The 12,685-nt window shown below is 33.8% G+C and overlaps 9 protein-coding genes across 9 annotated transcripts; 8 read left to right on the top strand and 1 right to left on the bottom strand.

Annotated features, from left to right (window-relative positions):
• The first annotated feature begins 29 nt into the window (after window positions 1-29).
• On the top strand, window positions 30-1,142 carry HAP41 (Hap41p). Its single transcript, XM_020221928.1, has one exon. The coding sequence runs from the start codon at window positions 90-92 to the stop codon at window positions 1,089-1,091; it is 1,002 nt and encodes a 333-aa protein (XP_020073902.1). The 5' UTR covers window positions 30-89; the 3' UTR covers window positions 1,092-1,142.
• A 106-nt stretch (window positions 1,143-1,248) lies between these two features.
• HYPBUDRAFT_154160 (uncharacterized protein) lies at window positions 1,249-1,610 on the top strand. The gene has a single exon (XM_020221927.1). It carries the CDS (start codon window positions 1,299-1,301, stop codon window positions 1,515-1,517), a length of 219 nt encoding a protein of 72 aa, XP_020073901.1. The 5' UTR covers window positions 1,249-1,298; the 3' UTR covers window positions 1,518-1,610.
• Window positions 1,568-1,816, top strand: HYPBUDRAFT_115217 (signal peptidase complex subunit 1; the record flags this gene model as incomplete). The annotated part of the gene is made up of 1 exon (XM_020219102.1): window positions 1,568-1,816. One exon carries the CDS (start codon window positions 1,568-1,570, stop codon window positions 1,814-1,816), a length of 249 nt encoding a protein of 82 aa, XP_020073900.1.
• Window positions 1,662-3,667, top strand: XKS1 (xylulokinase). The gene has a single exon (XM_020223160.1). The coding sequence runs from the start codon at window positions 1,806-1,808 to the stop codon at window positions 3,630-3,632; it is 1,827 nt and encodes a 608-aa protein (XP_020073899.1). The 5' UTR covers window positions 1,662-1,805; the 3' UTR covers window positions 3,633-3,667.
• A 258-nt stretch (window positions 3,668-3,925) lies between these two features.
• Window positions 3,926-5,197, top strand: HYPBUDRAFT_90680 (uncharacterized protein; the record flags this gene model as incomplete). Its single annotated transcript, XM_020223866.2, has 1 exon — window positions 3,926-5,197. A coding segment is annotated over one exon (1,272 nt), but the record flags the coding sequence as incomplete, so codon positions are not given.
• Window positions 5,198-5,513: 316 nt separating this feature from the next.
• Window positions 5,514-6,638, top strand: LYS1 (saccharopine dehydrogenase (NAD+, L-lysine-forming); the record flags this gene model as incomplete). The annotated part of the gene is made up of 1 exon (XM_020219106.1): window positions 5,514-6,638. The coding sequence occupies one exon, from the start codon at window positions 5,514-5,516 to the stop codon at window positions 6,636-6,638; it is 1,125 nt and encodes a 374-aa protein (XP_020073897.1).
• Window positions 6,639-6,878: 240 nt separating this feature from the next.
• HYPBUDRAFT_154159 (uncharacterized protein) lies at window positions 6,879-8,237 on the bottom strand. Its single transcript, XM_020221926.1, has one exon. It carries the CDS (start codon window positions 8,205-8,207, stop codon window positions 6,903-6,905), a length of 1,305 nt encoding a protein of 434 aa, XP_020073896.1. The 5' UTR covers window positions 8,208-8,237; the 3' UTR covers window positions 6,879-6,902.
• Window positions 8,238-8,397: 160 nt separating this feature from the next.
• On the top strand, window positions 8,398-10,870 carry HYPBUDRAFT_129902 (anaphase promoting complex subunit). Its single transcript, XM_020219414.1, has one exon. The coding sequence runs from the start codon at window positions 8,452-8,454 to the stop codon at window positions 10,459-10,461; it is 2,010 nt and encodes a 669-aa protein (XP_020073895.1). The 5' UTR covers window positions 8,398-8,451; the 3' UTR covers window positions 10,462-10,870.
• A 338-nt stretch (window positions 10,871-11,208) lies between these two features.
• HYPBUDRAFT_144753 (uncharacterized protein) lies at window positions 11,209-12,679 on the top strand (the record flags this gene model as incomplete). The annotated part of the gene is made up of 2 exons (XM_020219890.1): window positions 11,209-11,745; window positions 11,836-12,679. 2 exons carry the CDS (start codon window positions 11,209-11,211, stop codon window positions 12,631-12,633), a joined length of 1,335 nt encoding a protein of 444 aa, XP_020073894.1. The 3' UTR covers window positions 12,634-12,679.
• Window positions 12,680-12,685: the final 6 nt, after the last annotated feature.

Below are 12,685 nucleotides of genomic sequence, written 5' to 3'. Positions count from 1 at the left end.
TGATATAACTGTTTCGTTCTTGTTCTGTTCTTTTTTCTTTTTTGGTTTTGTTCTTTTCTTGTTGTCAACTTTTGTAAGTCTAATGGAATATGACGCTGGCCACCCTGTTACTCCCATCGACTAATCCAACACCAACCACAACAACCGTATCTACATCAAAGGAATGGGTGTTGCCCCCCAGACCCAAAAACGGACGGAAAACAGGATGCAATATCAAGAAGAGAAAGTCGATAAATTCAATAATTGAGTCGAATCCCGAAGAGTCCAAGGAAAAGGAAAAGAAGAATCCTCAAATTAATTTGCTAAATAAAAACATCAAGTCCATCGACAAAGAAAATTATCAATTGAAAAGTCATTTGCTTTGTTTGATTCATGATTATAAACAATTACGTCAAATTGTATTGAATGGAGGTGTTAATATGGATAATGAAGGAAGCACCAGGAAAAGATCGTATCATGAATTGGTTGATCCAATGAATGATTTAATATCCAATATGAATGGGTTAACCCATGATCCTTCAAGTCCTATGTTAAGTGAAGAAGATGATTACGAAGAAGATGACGAATTTTGGAATCGTGCTAAGTACGAACAAGATGATTTTTTCAATTACTTAAATTTCGACGATACATCAAGTAAATTAGACGATGAAAGTGCTAAATTATTATCACAAATTGAAGAAGAAGGTGAATTGCCCGATGAAGAAGAGGTCGAAGAAGATATCGAGTCTCCTAATTTATCCAGATCAACTTCTCCTTCGGCAATGAGTGAAAGCGATGAAAATAGCTTAATGACCTCCTTGACTAGATCAACTACAGTATCCACCAATAATTCTTTTATGAATATAAATTCAAAACCAATTTTATATTCAAATAATTTACACCTGCAACCTCCTTTCAAATTTTACGATTTGCCAGCTTCTACTGCGAAGAAATCTTTCACTTTTGAAGATTTTGGTAAATCTAATGATGATCTTATGAGTATTATACAAGAAGATAATTATAATCAAGTTACCGATTTCTTAGAAGAAAAATTAATCGATAACAATCTTAATTATTATGAAAATATTAACCATAATAATCATTGGAAATAGATTTTCTACCATTAGATCTCTATTCAGTTCTCCTATTCCCCTCCCTCCTTCCCTTTTATGACATGACGTTATGCTTTGAATGTTATTTATTTCTATTTATTCGTTATTTATTCAATAAATTATTTATTCTCTCGTACCACTTATCCTTGTAGCCCGTCGCGGATTTAACCTCACCAGTATGGGGAAATACTGGGGTTTAAGCTTTCAATGACCATCAGAACGTCTTACGATATAACCTTTGCAACCTTAAAATCAGCTCATAGCTTATTGTTGGTGATTATAGATTGCAGGTTGCGGATTACCCGTTTACATATTACTGGTTTGCAGGTTCACCCGTTTGCAGGTTTACCCGTTTACAGGTTCACCCGTTTACGGATTTTACAGGTTGGAGCTTTTTACGGATATCGCAAATACCGACGTGTTTAAAAATTTATAACAATCTTACGTTTACTTGCTATTACACAACATCAAACGTGATGGATTTATCATTATTGGAATTCTCAATTGATTTTGAAGGTCAAAAATTGGTTGATTCAATTATCTCTATTTTATCTTACATTTCAATCCCAATTAGTTTTCTTATTGGTTTTTCAACTGGCTCAGTTGTTAATTTAGTTATTTCATTTGCTAGTTTTATCATCTTATCTTGGTTAATTGTTTTACCAGCTTGGCCTAAATATAATCAAAATCCAAGTAATTGGCAACAAGTCAAATATGAATTTTAATCAAGAGTCAAATCTTTTTTTGGGGTTTGATTTATCAACTCAACAGTTGAAAATTATTGTTAGTAATGAAAATTTAAAACATTTGGATACTTATAACGTTGAATTTGATTCGGTTTTCAAAGAGAAATATGGAATTCATAAAGGAGTTATTGAAAATGATGAAACCGGGGAAATCTTATCTCCAGTACTTATGTGGTTAGATTCGATTGATTACGTTTTTAATGAAATGAAAAAGGATAACTTCCCCTTTGATAAAGTTAAAGGTGTAAGTGGTTCTGGTATGCAACATGGATCAATCTATTGGTCCGCTGATGCTAAAAAGTTATTGTCCAATTTGGATTCGAATCAAGATCTTTCTAGTCAATTAGACGACGCTTTTTCTTTCAAGACTTCTCCTAATTGGCAAGATCATTCTACTGGTAAAGAAATCAAAGATTTCGAAAATGCAGTAGGTGGTGCAGATAATTTGGCTGATTTGACCGGTTCAAGAGCTCATTATAGATTTACTGGTTTACAAATTCGTAAATTAGCAACTAGATTGAATCCAAAATTGTATAGTCAAACTGAGAGAATTTCTTTGGTTTCAAGTTTTGTCGCTAGTGTCTTGTTAGGTTCAATCACAAATATTGAACAAGCTGATGCTTGTGGTATGAATGTTTATGATATTTCTCAAAATTCTTATAATGATGAATTATTAGCAGTTGCCGCCGGGGTTCACCCCAAAATTGATGGTGCTTCAGATAAGGATTATCAATCGGGTGTGGCTGAATTGAAATCAAAATTAGGTGACATTAATCCAATCAGTTATAAATCAATTGGAAAGATTTCTCCATATTTCGTTGAAAAATATGGTTTCAGTGTAAATACTAATATATACTCTTTCACTGGTGATAACTTGGCTACCATCATTTCCTTACCTTTATTACAAAACGATATCTTGATTAGTTTGGGTACTTCCACCACTTGTTTATTAATTACTGAAAATTATACTCCTTCTTCTCAATATCATTTGTTTAAACATCCAACGATGCCAAACCATTATATGGGTATGATTTGTTATTGTAATGGTTCGTTGGCAAGAGAACGTATCCGTAACTCAATTAATGAAAAATATCATTTAAAACAAAATGATTGGTCTAAATTTAACGAAATTTTAGATTCTTCTAAAAAATTCGATGATAAACTAGGTATTTACTTCCCATTAGGTGAAATTGTTCCAAATGCGTCTGCACAAATTAAAAGATTTAAATTAGATTCTAATGATAAATTAGCTGAAGTTGGTGATTGGGAAATTGAAGAAGACGTATCATCAATTGTGGAATCACAAACTTTAAGTTGCAGATTAAGATCAGGCCCAATGTTGACCAATTCTCAATCTAAAGACTCATCTTCAAACTTGCACTCTTCCAAACTCAACTCCATCTATCAAGACTTAACTCAAAGGTTTGGTGAATTATACACTGATGGTAAAAAACAAACTTTTGAATCATTAACTGCAAAACCGCATAAAATTTATTACGTTGGTGGTGCTTCAAATAACTTAAGTATTATCAAAAAGATGGGTTCTATTTTAGGCCCCACCGATGGTAACTTCAAAGTTGAAATTCCAAATGCCTGTGCCTTAGGTGGTGCCTATAAAGCAAGTTGGAGTTTCAAATGTGAAAAAGAAGATAAGTGGATTGAATATAACGATTATATTTCAAGTTTATTTAATTTTGACGACGTTGATAATTTCAAAACAGAAGAAAACTGGGAAAACTACTTCAATGGTTTGGGTATGTTAGCCAAAATGGAAGACCATTTAAATCATGATTAGATATTAGACATAAATAAAAGTACTGTTCTGTAAGATGCGACTGTAAAAAAAAAAAAAAAAATTAGAAAATCAATGTTCAGCGTAAGAACTTCATTAAAATGCTTAGGTTCATACGAAGACTGCAAGTGAGATATTACTCGAGTATCCCCTCTACTATAAGTGCGTTGAATATTTCAAATGCTAGCACCAAAATTCCAAATCTTGAAGAAATTCTCAAAACTTCATCAGATCAACAAGCAGAACTTGACTCAATTCACGAATTGGTTTCAAGCGATTTAAATCCTAGTCTTAAGAACGAATTACTCAGTCATGGATTGAATTATGATTTCTCTCTTTTCCACAAAGTTTCCAAATACAATCATGATTGGTCGAGTGACTCTTTGCAAAGTTTAATAAGGAATAATCCCGGTCGAGTCTTTTCGTCTTGGGATTTATATGAAAAATTTTCAAACGAGTCAAATGTGACCAATGCAGTCATTGAGGTTGTGATAAATAAGCTTCTTGCCGGTGAGAAAGTTGAAATCCGAGATAATGAGTTCAAGTTGAGCTTATCCAATTTGTCAAGATCCTTGAACCTTTTGAATGGCTCAAGCATTGATAATGAAGACATTTTCACATTGATTTTGAATTCAATGAGTGAATTGAATGTTATTAGTGGCTTAAAGCTTATAACTAATGAACGCTTCAAAAATTGGTTTTTGCTGAAGGGATTGGCAGGGTTACAATGCAGACAACTCTTGATTGGGTTTGATTCTATCGATCTCAACACAGCTTTACTGAAGGAAATAATCACCAAAGTCCTCGATACTTCTTTTAAAATCAATGAGGATCTTGATAAGTCAAACGAAATGGAAGAGGTAAACTTTAAGGAACTTTCACAAACAGGTGAATATACACCTTTTTCAACCATTGAAAATACTCAATTACGTAACAAGTTGCTTGAATTCATTGACTCTACTGAATTGGATATTGCTCCAGCTCCTGAGTCTTTATTGATTCGTCTCAAGTTGATTGAAATTTACGGAATGTACGCAAACGATATTACCAAAGTATTGGAAAAATACCATAAATACCAGATTCATGGTAAGTTTGGTATTGAAATCATTCAATCAAAGTTGATTCAAAGTTTCATTTATCAGTTCATATCAACCAAGGATGACCATTTACTCAAAATCGCTGAAACCTTGAACTTGGAAGACATTCCAATCCCGATCCTACAAGCTTTCATTCTCGGTTACAGTACCAATAACATCGATCAATCGTTGAAACTCTATAATGACTATATTCAACAAGTCAGTAAGAAGCTAAATGATGTCACCAAAAGATCGCCGACCGGATTGCTTACTGAATCACTCATGTTGGCTTTCTTATCCAATAAAGACCGTGAATTTGCATATTTATTATTTGATAAAGCCATTGATAATGCCATTATTAGTGATGAATTGGAAATCGCTACAATCAAAAAGGTCTTCAAGGTATACGGCGATGCCTACAACGATGAAAATGAAGATGCGGCTACCCAATTCTTCCATAATCACCTATTAAAGACCGTAAGAGATTTGTAAATAGACTGTAATTAGGCTGCAAATAATATATATAAATTCATAAAGTTAATGAGAGGTACGGGTGTATGTCTATGACTCGAATAAGGCTCTTTTGCCAAAGTGACTCATTGAGAGGGTTATCGCTATACAAAACAAAAAAAAAAAATTAAAAAGAACGGAGTAGGCAAATTAAGCGAAGTGTTACTCACAATTTCTGATTGTCGGCCCTGAATTTTTCAATTTTTCATCTCATCTCTTGATATAAATATACCAGTAAAGTCGAGTATATACTTCAATTGTTGTTTTTCAATAAGCCACTAAGAAGCCAATTCACAGCATGTCAAGTCCAGTTACTATTCATTTGAGAGCCGAAACCAAACCATTGGAAGCTAGAGCAGCTTTAACTCCTTCAACCACCAAACAATTATTGGATGCTGGTTTCAAAGTTTACGTTGAAAAATCATCCCAATCTACTTTTTCAAGTGACGAATATGAAAAAGTTGGAGCCACCATCGTTCCTGAAGGGTCCTGGAAAGAAGCACCAAAAGATAGAATCATATATGGTTTGAAAGAATTACCGGAAGATGAAACTTTCCCATTAATCCATGAACATATTCAATTTGCTCACTGTTATAAAAACCAAGCTGGATGGCAACAGGTTTTGAAAAGATTCCCAGAAGGAAACGGTGTCTTGTATGATTTAGAATTCTTAGAAAACGATCAAGGTAGAAGAGTTGCTGCCTTTGGGTTTTACGCTGGTTTTGCCGGTGCTGCAATTGGTGTTTTAGATTGGGCATTCAAACAAACTCACTCTGATCAAGAAAACTTGCCAGGGGTTGTTCCTTATCCAAACGAAGATGCTTTGGTTGCTCATGTTAAAAAAGAATTGGATTCAGCATTGGCACAAAATGGTGGTCAATATCCTCAAGCTTTAGTCATTGGTGCCTTAGGTAGATGTGGATCCGGTGCTATTGACTTATTCAAAAAAGTCGGTATCCCTGATGATAAATTATTGAAATGGGATATGAAAGAAACTGCCCCAGGTGGTCCATTCAAAGAAATCATTGAATCTGATATTTTCATCAATTGTATATATTTATCTAAGCCAATTCCACCTTTTGTCAATTATGAAAGTTTGAATACTTCTAACAGAAAATTAAGAACTATTGTTGATGTTTCTGCTGATACCACTAATCCTCATAACCCAATTCCAGTTTATGATATTGCTACTGTTTTCAATGAACCAACTGTTCCAGTTAAAACTTCTGCTGGTCCTAAATTATCAGTTTGCTCAATCGATCATTTACCTTCCTTATTACCAAGAGAAGCTTCTGAATTTTTTGCTAAAGATTTAATGCCTTCTTTATTAGAATTACCAAGAAGAGATACTTCTCCTGTTTGGGTTAGAGCTAAACAATTATTTGACAGACATGTCGCTAGATTAAGCTCCTCCAATCTTTAAGTAAAAGTCGATTCTTTTATCACACTCCAGTCTATATTTAATTCTTGTATCTCTACTTAATTCATACTCCTAGTTTCGTTCATATCTTTAATGTAGAATCTTTGTGACATTTTGTCTTAATTTTTTATGTTCTTTTGCGTAAATTGTTGCAAAATTTGCTGCTTAATTGGCAGCACCTTGGCTTGTTCCCCAAACTTTGAAGCTATCAAGAGTGAATGTTACAAATATCGTTTTACAAAATAGCTAGTCTTTTATATTAAATGCTTATTCTAAAGTTACACTAACCTTCTTTTTATTTTTCTTACCTTTTCTCTTCTTTTTACCTTCATTCAACATAACTCTCTTAACTTCTTCCCCGTCAGTTTCATATTCAGACTCACTGGCTGCTGCAAGATCTTCAGTCTCGTCATAACGTCTTTTCATGGTGTTGAATTTTTCAACTGTTTCAGGACTTGCAACTACACAGTTTAATCTTTCACCACTATCGTAGACTGCGACTTGATCTCTAACATCGTCACTTACATCCCAAACAACTATTTTCCCATCTGAGGAAACTGATATCAAATATGGAGTATTGTTAGTCTCCTCATTATTGAGATAAGTTATGCCTTTTATACGGTTGGTATGACCTCTTAAACTGAAAACAGGCTTAAAAACTTGAGCTTTAGTTTCCCAAACTTTATCTTCACCGGTTTCGTCTTTACTATTAAGCAAAGCTTCAAAGTCAACAAAATCAATGGTACCATTTCCGTGACCAGTGATCAACCATTCCTTACCGTTGATTTTCAAGATATCAATGCACATTAAAGTAGAATTAAACTTGACCTTTTTAATGATCTTGGCGCCTGGAGTTAATGTATATACGAGTAATTGATTCAATAAACCAACAACAAAATGATTACCATCAGTTGACCACTTTACAAATTCACCAGATTGACCTAAATGATCTTTCCCCTTGATTTTTAAAACGGCAGCTTTCTTTGCAGTCATCAAGTTCCATAATCTAATCGTTTGATCTTTTGATACCGAAATAGCCACTCTACCAGTAGGATGTATAGCTAAATCATTAATCGCACCTTGGTGACCTTTCAAAGTTCCAAATAATTCCCAATCTTTAGTTCTCCATATTATAATTTTCCCATCTTCAGATCCAGATAATAACCATTTCCCTGATTTATCAGAAGCTTCAGATAACTTTGGTGAAATTTCTTGATGTTTACCTTTAGAACTAATTCCTTCATTCGAGAAACGTAAAGTAGTAATAGTACCTTGATGACTTAATAAGGTACCTAATTCTTTTCTTTTCTGTAAATCGTAAATTCTAATATGCTCATCGTTTGATCCGGTGACCAAGTATCTTTTGGCTAAATCTATAGACTTAATCGAAAGTGAGTGTGCTTGGAAATGGAATATTGGTTGGAAAATTGGTTGACTAGTTCCAGTCATCATTAATGACAAACACAATAAATTATGCTCATATGATCCAACCATTATACGAAATTGAACATTTTTAGCCGGTTTTCCGACTTTCCCAGTGACCTGCTTATCAGATCCCTTAGTGCTTCCCATTTCTATCCTTTGTGATAACTAAAATATAAGATTAATCCTTAATAATATAAAGCTTTACAGATTTATCATCGCGATGAGAAGAAGTTTCATCGAGGATGTCGTTTTTTTCTTCCTTTCAATGTCGCACGAAGCTTGAGTCGAGGGCACGACATTTTTCCTGCTCAAATCGAAAACCATAACAATACTATTTGCGGCCTTCACAGATCAAGCGATTACAAGAATCAGTGAAGCACATGATAGCAAGATGGTGGTGAATCAGAAGACTCCGTCACAGCATAATTCCACGCTATACATATCACCGCTTATAAACAATCGAAGACAAGATGTGTTTATAACCCCTCCTAATCCGGCACCAAATTTATTTCATACACCAGGATCAGATACTTCATCATTCTATAATTTAGATAGAACAAGTGCTAATAACCAGTCAACACATAATGCGAGTAACTATCCAAGCGAACCATTGACTAGAGCAGAGAAATTGAGACTATGGAGACACGATGCGTTGATGCAGCATCATTATAAGAATGCAGAATATATTGGGGATAAAGTACTTTCATTAACGAATGATCCAAATGATGCGTTTTGGTTAGGGCAAGTTTACTTTAATAGCGGGAACTATTTGAGGGCCAAGCAGTTACTAACCAGTAAACCTGAATATGAAAAATCCGTTAGTTGTAGATATTTAGCTGCTTATTCATTAATTAAATTAGAATTATGGGATGATGCGCTTGATTTGATTGGAGAAACAAATCCATTTCATAAAGATGACAATTACCAAGTTAGAAATGCAGATGGTGGAATAAAGTTAGAAGCATCAATGTGTTATTTAAGAGGTTTAATTTATGCTAATCAAAATAACTTTGAAAAGGCCAAAGAATCATATAAAGAAGCAGTTTTAGTTGATGTTAAATGTTTTGAGGCATTTAATGAGTTAATTTCCAATGATTTTATGACACCAAGTGAAGAATGGGAATTCATAACTACTTTGAATTATAGAGATGCTGATGATAATGATGAGTTAATTAAATTACTTTATACCTCTCGATTAAGTAAGTATTTGAATATTCTGAAATTTGAAGAAGCAGAGAGTATATTAAAGGAAGAATATAGATTGGGAGAGAATAGTGATATACTCCTTAGTCGAGCTGATTTTCTTTATATTCAATGTAATTTTGATGAATGCTTAACGATCTGTGAAAAGATATTAAGTAAAGATCAATATAATTTTAATTTGATGCCCAATTACCTAAGTTGTCTTTATGAATTAGGAGGTAAAAATAAATTGTTTTTGAAAGCACACCAATTAGCAGAAAATCATCCAACAAATCCAATGACATGGTTGGCAATTGGAATCTATTATTTATCAATTAATAAAGTAATTGAAGCAAGAAAATTTTTCAGTAAAGCAACATTATTAAATCCAAATTTTGGACAAGCATGGATTGGCTTTGCTCATACATTTGCAGCAGAGGGAGAACACGAACAAGCTATCAGTGCCTATGCATTTGCAACTAGATTATTCCCCGGAACTCATTTGCCAAATTTATTTTTAGGAATGCAACATTTACAAATGAATAATTTAAATTTGGCAGAAGAATATTTATTAGCATCCTACCAAATATGTAATTCCGATCCTTTGTTACTAAATGAATTGGGAGTGATTTATTTCCATAAGGAATCATTAATGAAGGCAGAAATGTTCTTCCAAGAAGCATTAGGAGCAGCCAAATATTTAAATTCCGATCTGAAAACTTGGATATCAATCCACGCAAACTTGGGACATGTTTATAGAAGAGGTAATCAATTATACCGAGCATTAGAATGCTTTAATCAAGTTTTAAAAATAAGTCATAAAAATGATTCAAACATTTTATCAGCAACTGGGTTAATTTACCTTAAATTAGGTAATTTTTTCAAAGCCATTGATATTTTACATGATGCTCTTGCAATAAGTCCAAACGATTCCGTGGCATCGGATCTCTTGAAAAGAGCACTCGAAGCAAATAAAGACAAGAATGAAATATTCATGAAATCAATCGAATCCCAAGAATTAAACTTACCTACTCTACAATACAGAAAACATAAATCCAATAATATACTGGAACCCTTGGAGCAGGAAGAACAACCAATCCTCAATTCCTCCTTCATTGCAAACTCCGACGAAGTGTCCACCTTAGCAAACGAACTAAAACGCGGTGAAGAAACAAGCGATGACGACGATGGCGAAATCATGGATATCGAAAGCGATTAGCAGTATTCGCGTATATATCTATATATTTATCTTTTTTTTTTCTTCTCTGTATTGATGCATAACCTTAAATAACCGTAAATGTTCGAATTGAAAACAAACATCCCGTTTCCTGTTGATGTTAAACGGTGAATGTTGGTTTCGATTGCAGCGTGATTTAGTTTTGTTTTAGTCTTACAGATCCTATTTTGGATTTTAACCAGGTACCGTCACCGAAAGAGAAAAATCTATTTGTTGATACTATTCAATAATGGTCGTTATGTGGTGCGATTTTCCACGCTGTTCGGTGCCCCTGTTTGGTTATCGACCAATTCAGTCATTGTATTATTACATTCTGTCTCCTCGTCAAAATATTTAAGCTATTTCAAGTATAAATAATATACGGTTCCTTCTTCTCTATACTCAATTTTTTTTTGCCAGCTTTGTTTTTTTTTTTTTTTGCCCTTTCCCTTCCTTTCGTTGTGTTCTGCTTGTATTTTTTCCTCTTCACTGAACCACCCCTCCTTTTAGACGTATTTGTGTGTTATCACCATCGATCTTTCTCTGTCTGATTATCTTCATTATAGTCGATTGCACCAGTCTTTGTTAGTAGGACGTATTCCCCGGTGTTATTGGAGTTGTGAGAGTGATAATATAGCTGAGATATTTGATTCTTGATTTCTCTAAACGAGTTTCACTCCGCATTAACAAGATTGTTTCCCTAAAGTTTACGGGAAGATTGTACGTAATAAAGAAGCAAAAAGAACATCAATGAATACCCATACGCCACTACTGAATGGTGGTGAAAAGGGATCTAAAATCTTGAGCGTTAATTTTAACCAGGATCAAGGTTGTTTTGCCGTTGGTCATGAAAATGGATTTTTGGTTTATAATACTAATCCAATTGATTTGAGAGTTAAGAGAAATTTTAGTAACTCTAATCGTCATCATCTGCATTCAACATCGTCATCATCTGCAGCAACCAGCTCTTCGTCGGTCTCGTCCAATGGACAGGGATCAGGAATTGGTCATGTAACTATGCTTCATCGAACTAATTATTTGGCTCTTGTGGGAGGTGGGAAAAATCCTAAATTTGCTAACAATAAAGTGATTATATGGGATGATTTGAAAAGGAAAAATAGTTTAAATCTAGAATTTATGAGTCCAGTTTTAAATGTTTTTTTATCAAGAATTCGTATAATTGTGGTTTTGAAAAATCAAGTTTTAGTTTATGGATTTCTGGCTCCTCCCAAAAAATTCGCCACTTATGAAACTATTGATAATGAGTATGGTTTGGCTGATTTATCGGTCAACTCAAGTCATTTATCATCTTCGTCATCTTCAATTCCGAATACTTCTTCTTCATCCACGTCACTATCAAATGCATTTTTATCCAAGTCCAATACTTCACTTAATTCGAAAGAACCAATTCATAAAGATCATACTAAATATCAAACGCTCGCATTCCCAGGTAGATCAATTGGCCAAATTCAATTAGTTGACGTTTCTCCTGCTGGTCAAGAAAAAAACTTGGTTAGTATAATAAAAGCTCATAAATCAAAAATTAGATGCCTTGCTCTAAATAGATCAGGTACTTTGATTGCTTCTGCTTCGGAAACCGGTACGATAATCAGAATCCACTCCACCTATAACACGGCTTTACTCTATGAATTTAGAAGAGGGTTAGATAGAGCAGTGATCACTTCAATGAAATTTAGTCATAACGATACTAAATTGGCTGTCTTGTCCGATAAAAATACTTTACATGTATATAATGTTAGTCCGATTAATGACTCTTCAAATAAAGATAGTGATTCAATTATAAATAATAGTCATTCAAACGATAAAAAAACCCCAACCAATCGTCATCATTTATTGAACAAACTTTCAATTCCAATCCCCATTCCTAATTACTTCATGTCCACTTGGTCATTTTGCTCAGTAAATACAAGTAAATACCACACCAACAAAATTGACGATGGGAACAATAACGAGCATCTTAATGATGTGGGCACCATTGGTTGGGCTGGTAACGACAGTATAATTATTATTTGGAAAAATAAAAGAATATGGGAAAAATACGTCATTGTTGACAAACAATCTTCGAACAACACCCATCATGAAGCTTCCAACAGCAACGGGAATTGGGAAATCATACGGTATAGCTGGAAAAGTCTCGATAGTTTAAATGAGTAAATGAGTAAACCTTTTTTTTTTTTTTTTTTTTTACCAAACTTTTTTTTTGCAG

The sequence above is a fragment of the Hyphopichia burtonii genome (genome assembly GCF_001661395.1).
Source record: "Hyphopichia burtonii NRRL Y-1933 unplaced genomic scaffold HYPBUscaffold_9, whole genome shotgun sequence".
NCBI lineage: Eukaryota > Fungi > Ascomycota > Pichiomycetes > Serinales > Debaryomycetaceae > Hyphopichia > Hyphopichia burtonii.
Note: the sequence above shows the minus strand (reverse complement) of the source record. Positions and strands in the feature narration are given on the sequence as shown.

What these genes read in the sequence shown, in the direction of transcription:
- XKS1 (XM_020223160.1), top strand. Translation starts at nt 1,806, where the DNA reads ATGAATTTTAATCAAGAGTCAAATCTTTTTTTGGGGTTTGATTTATCA.
- HYPBUDRAFT_129902 (XM_020219414.1), top strand. Translation starts at nt 8,452, where the DNA reads ATGGTGGTGAATCAGAAGACTCCGTCACAGCATAATTCCACGCTATAC.
- HAP41 (XM_020221928.1), top strand. Translation starts at nt 90, where the DNA reads ATGACGCTGGCCACCCTGTTACTCCCATCGACTAATCCAACACCAACC.
- HYPBUDRAFT_154159 (XM_020221926.1), bottom strand. Translation starts at nt 8,207, where the DNA reads ATGGGAAGCACTAAGGGATCTGATAAGCAGGTCACTGGGAAAGTCGGA.
- HYPBUDRAFT_154160 (XM_020221927.1), top strand. Translation starts at nt 1,299, where the DNA reads ATGACCATCAGAACGTCTTACGATATAACCTTTGCAACCTTAAAATCA.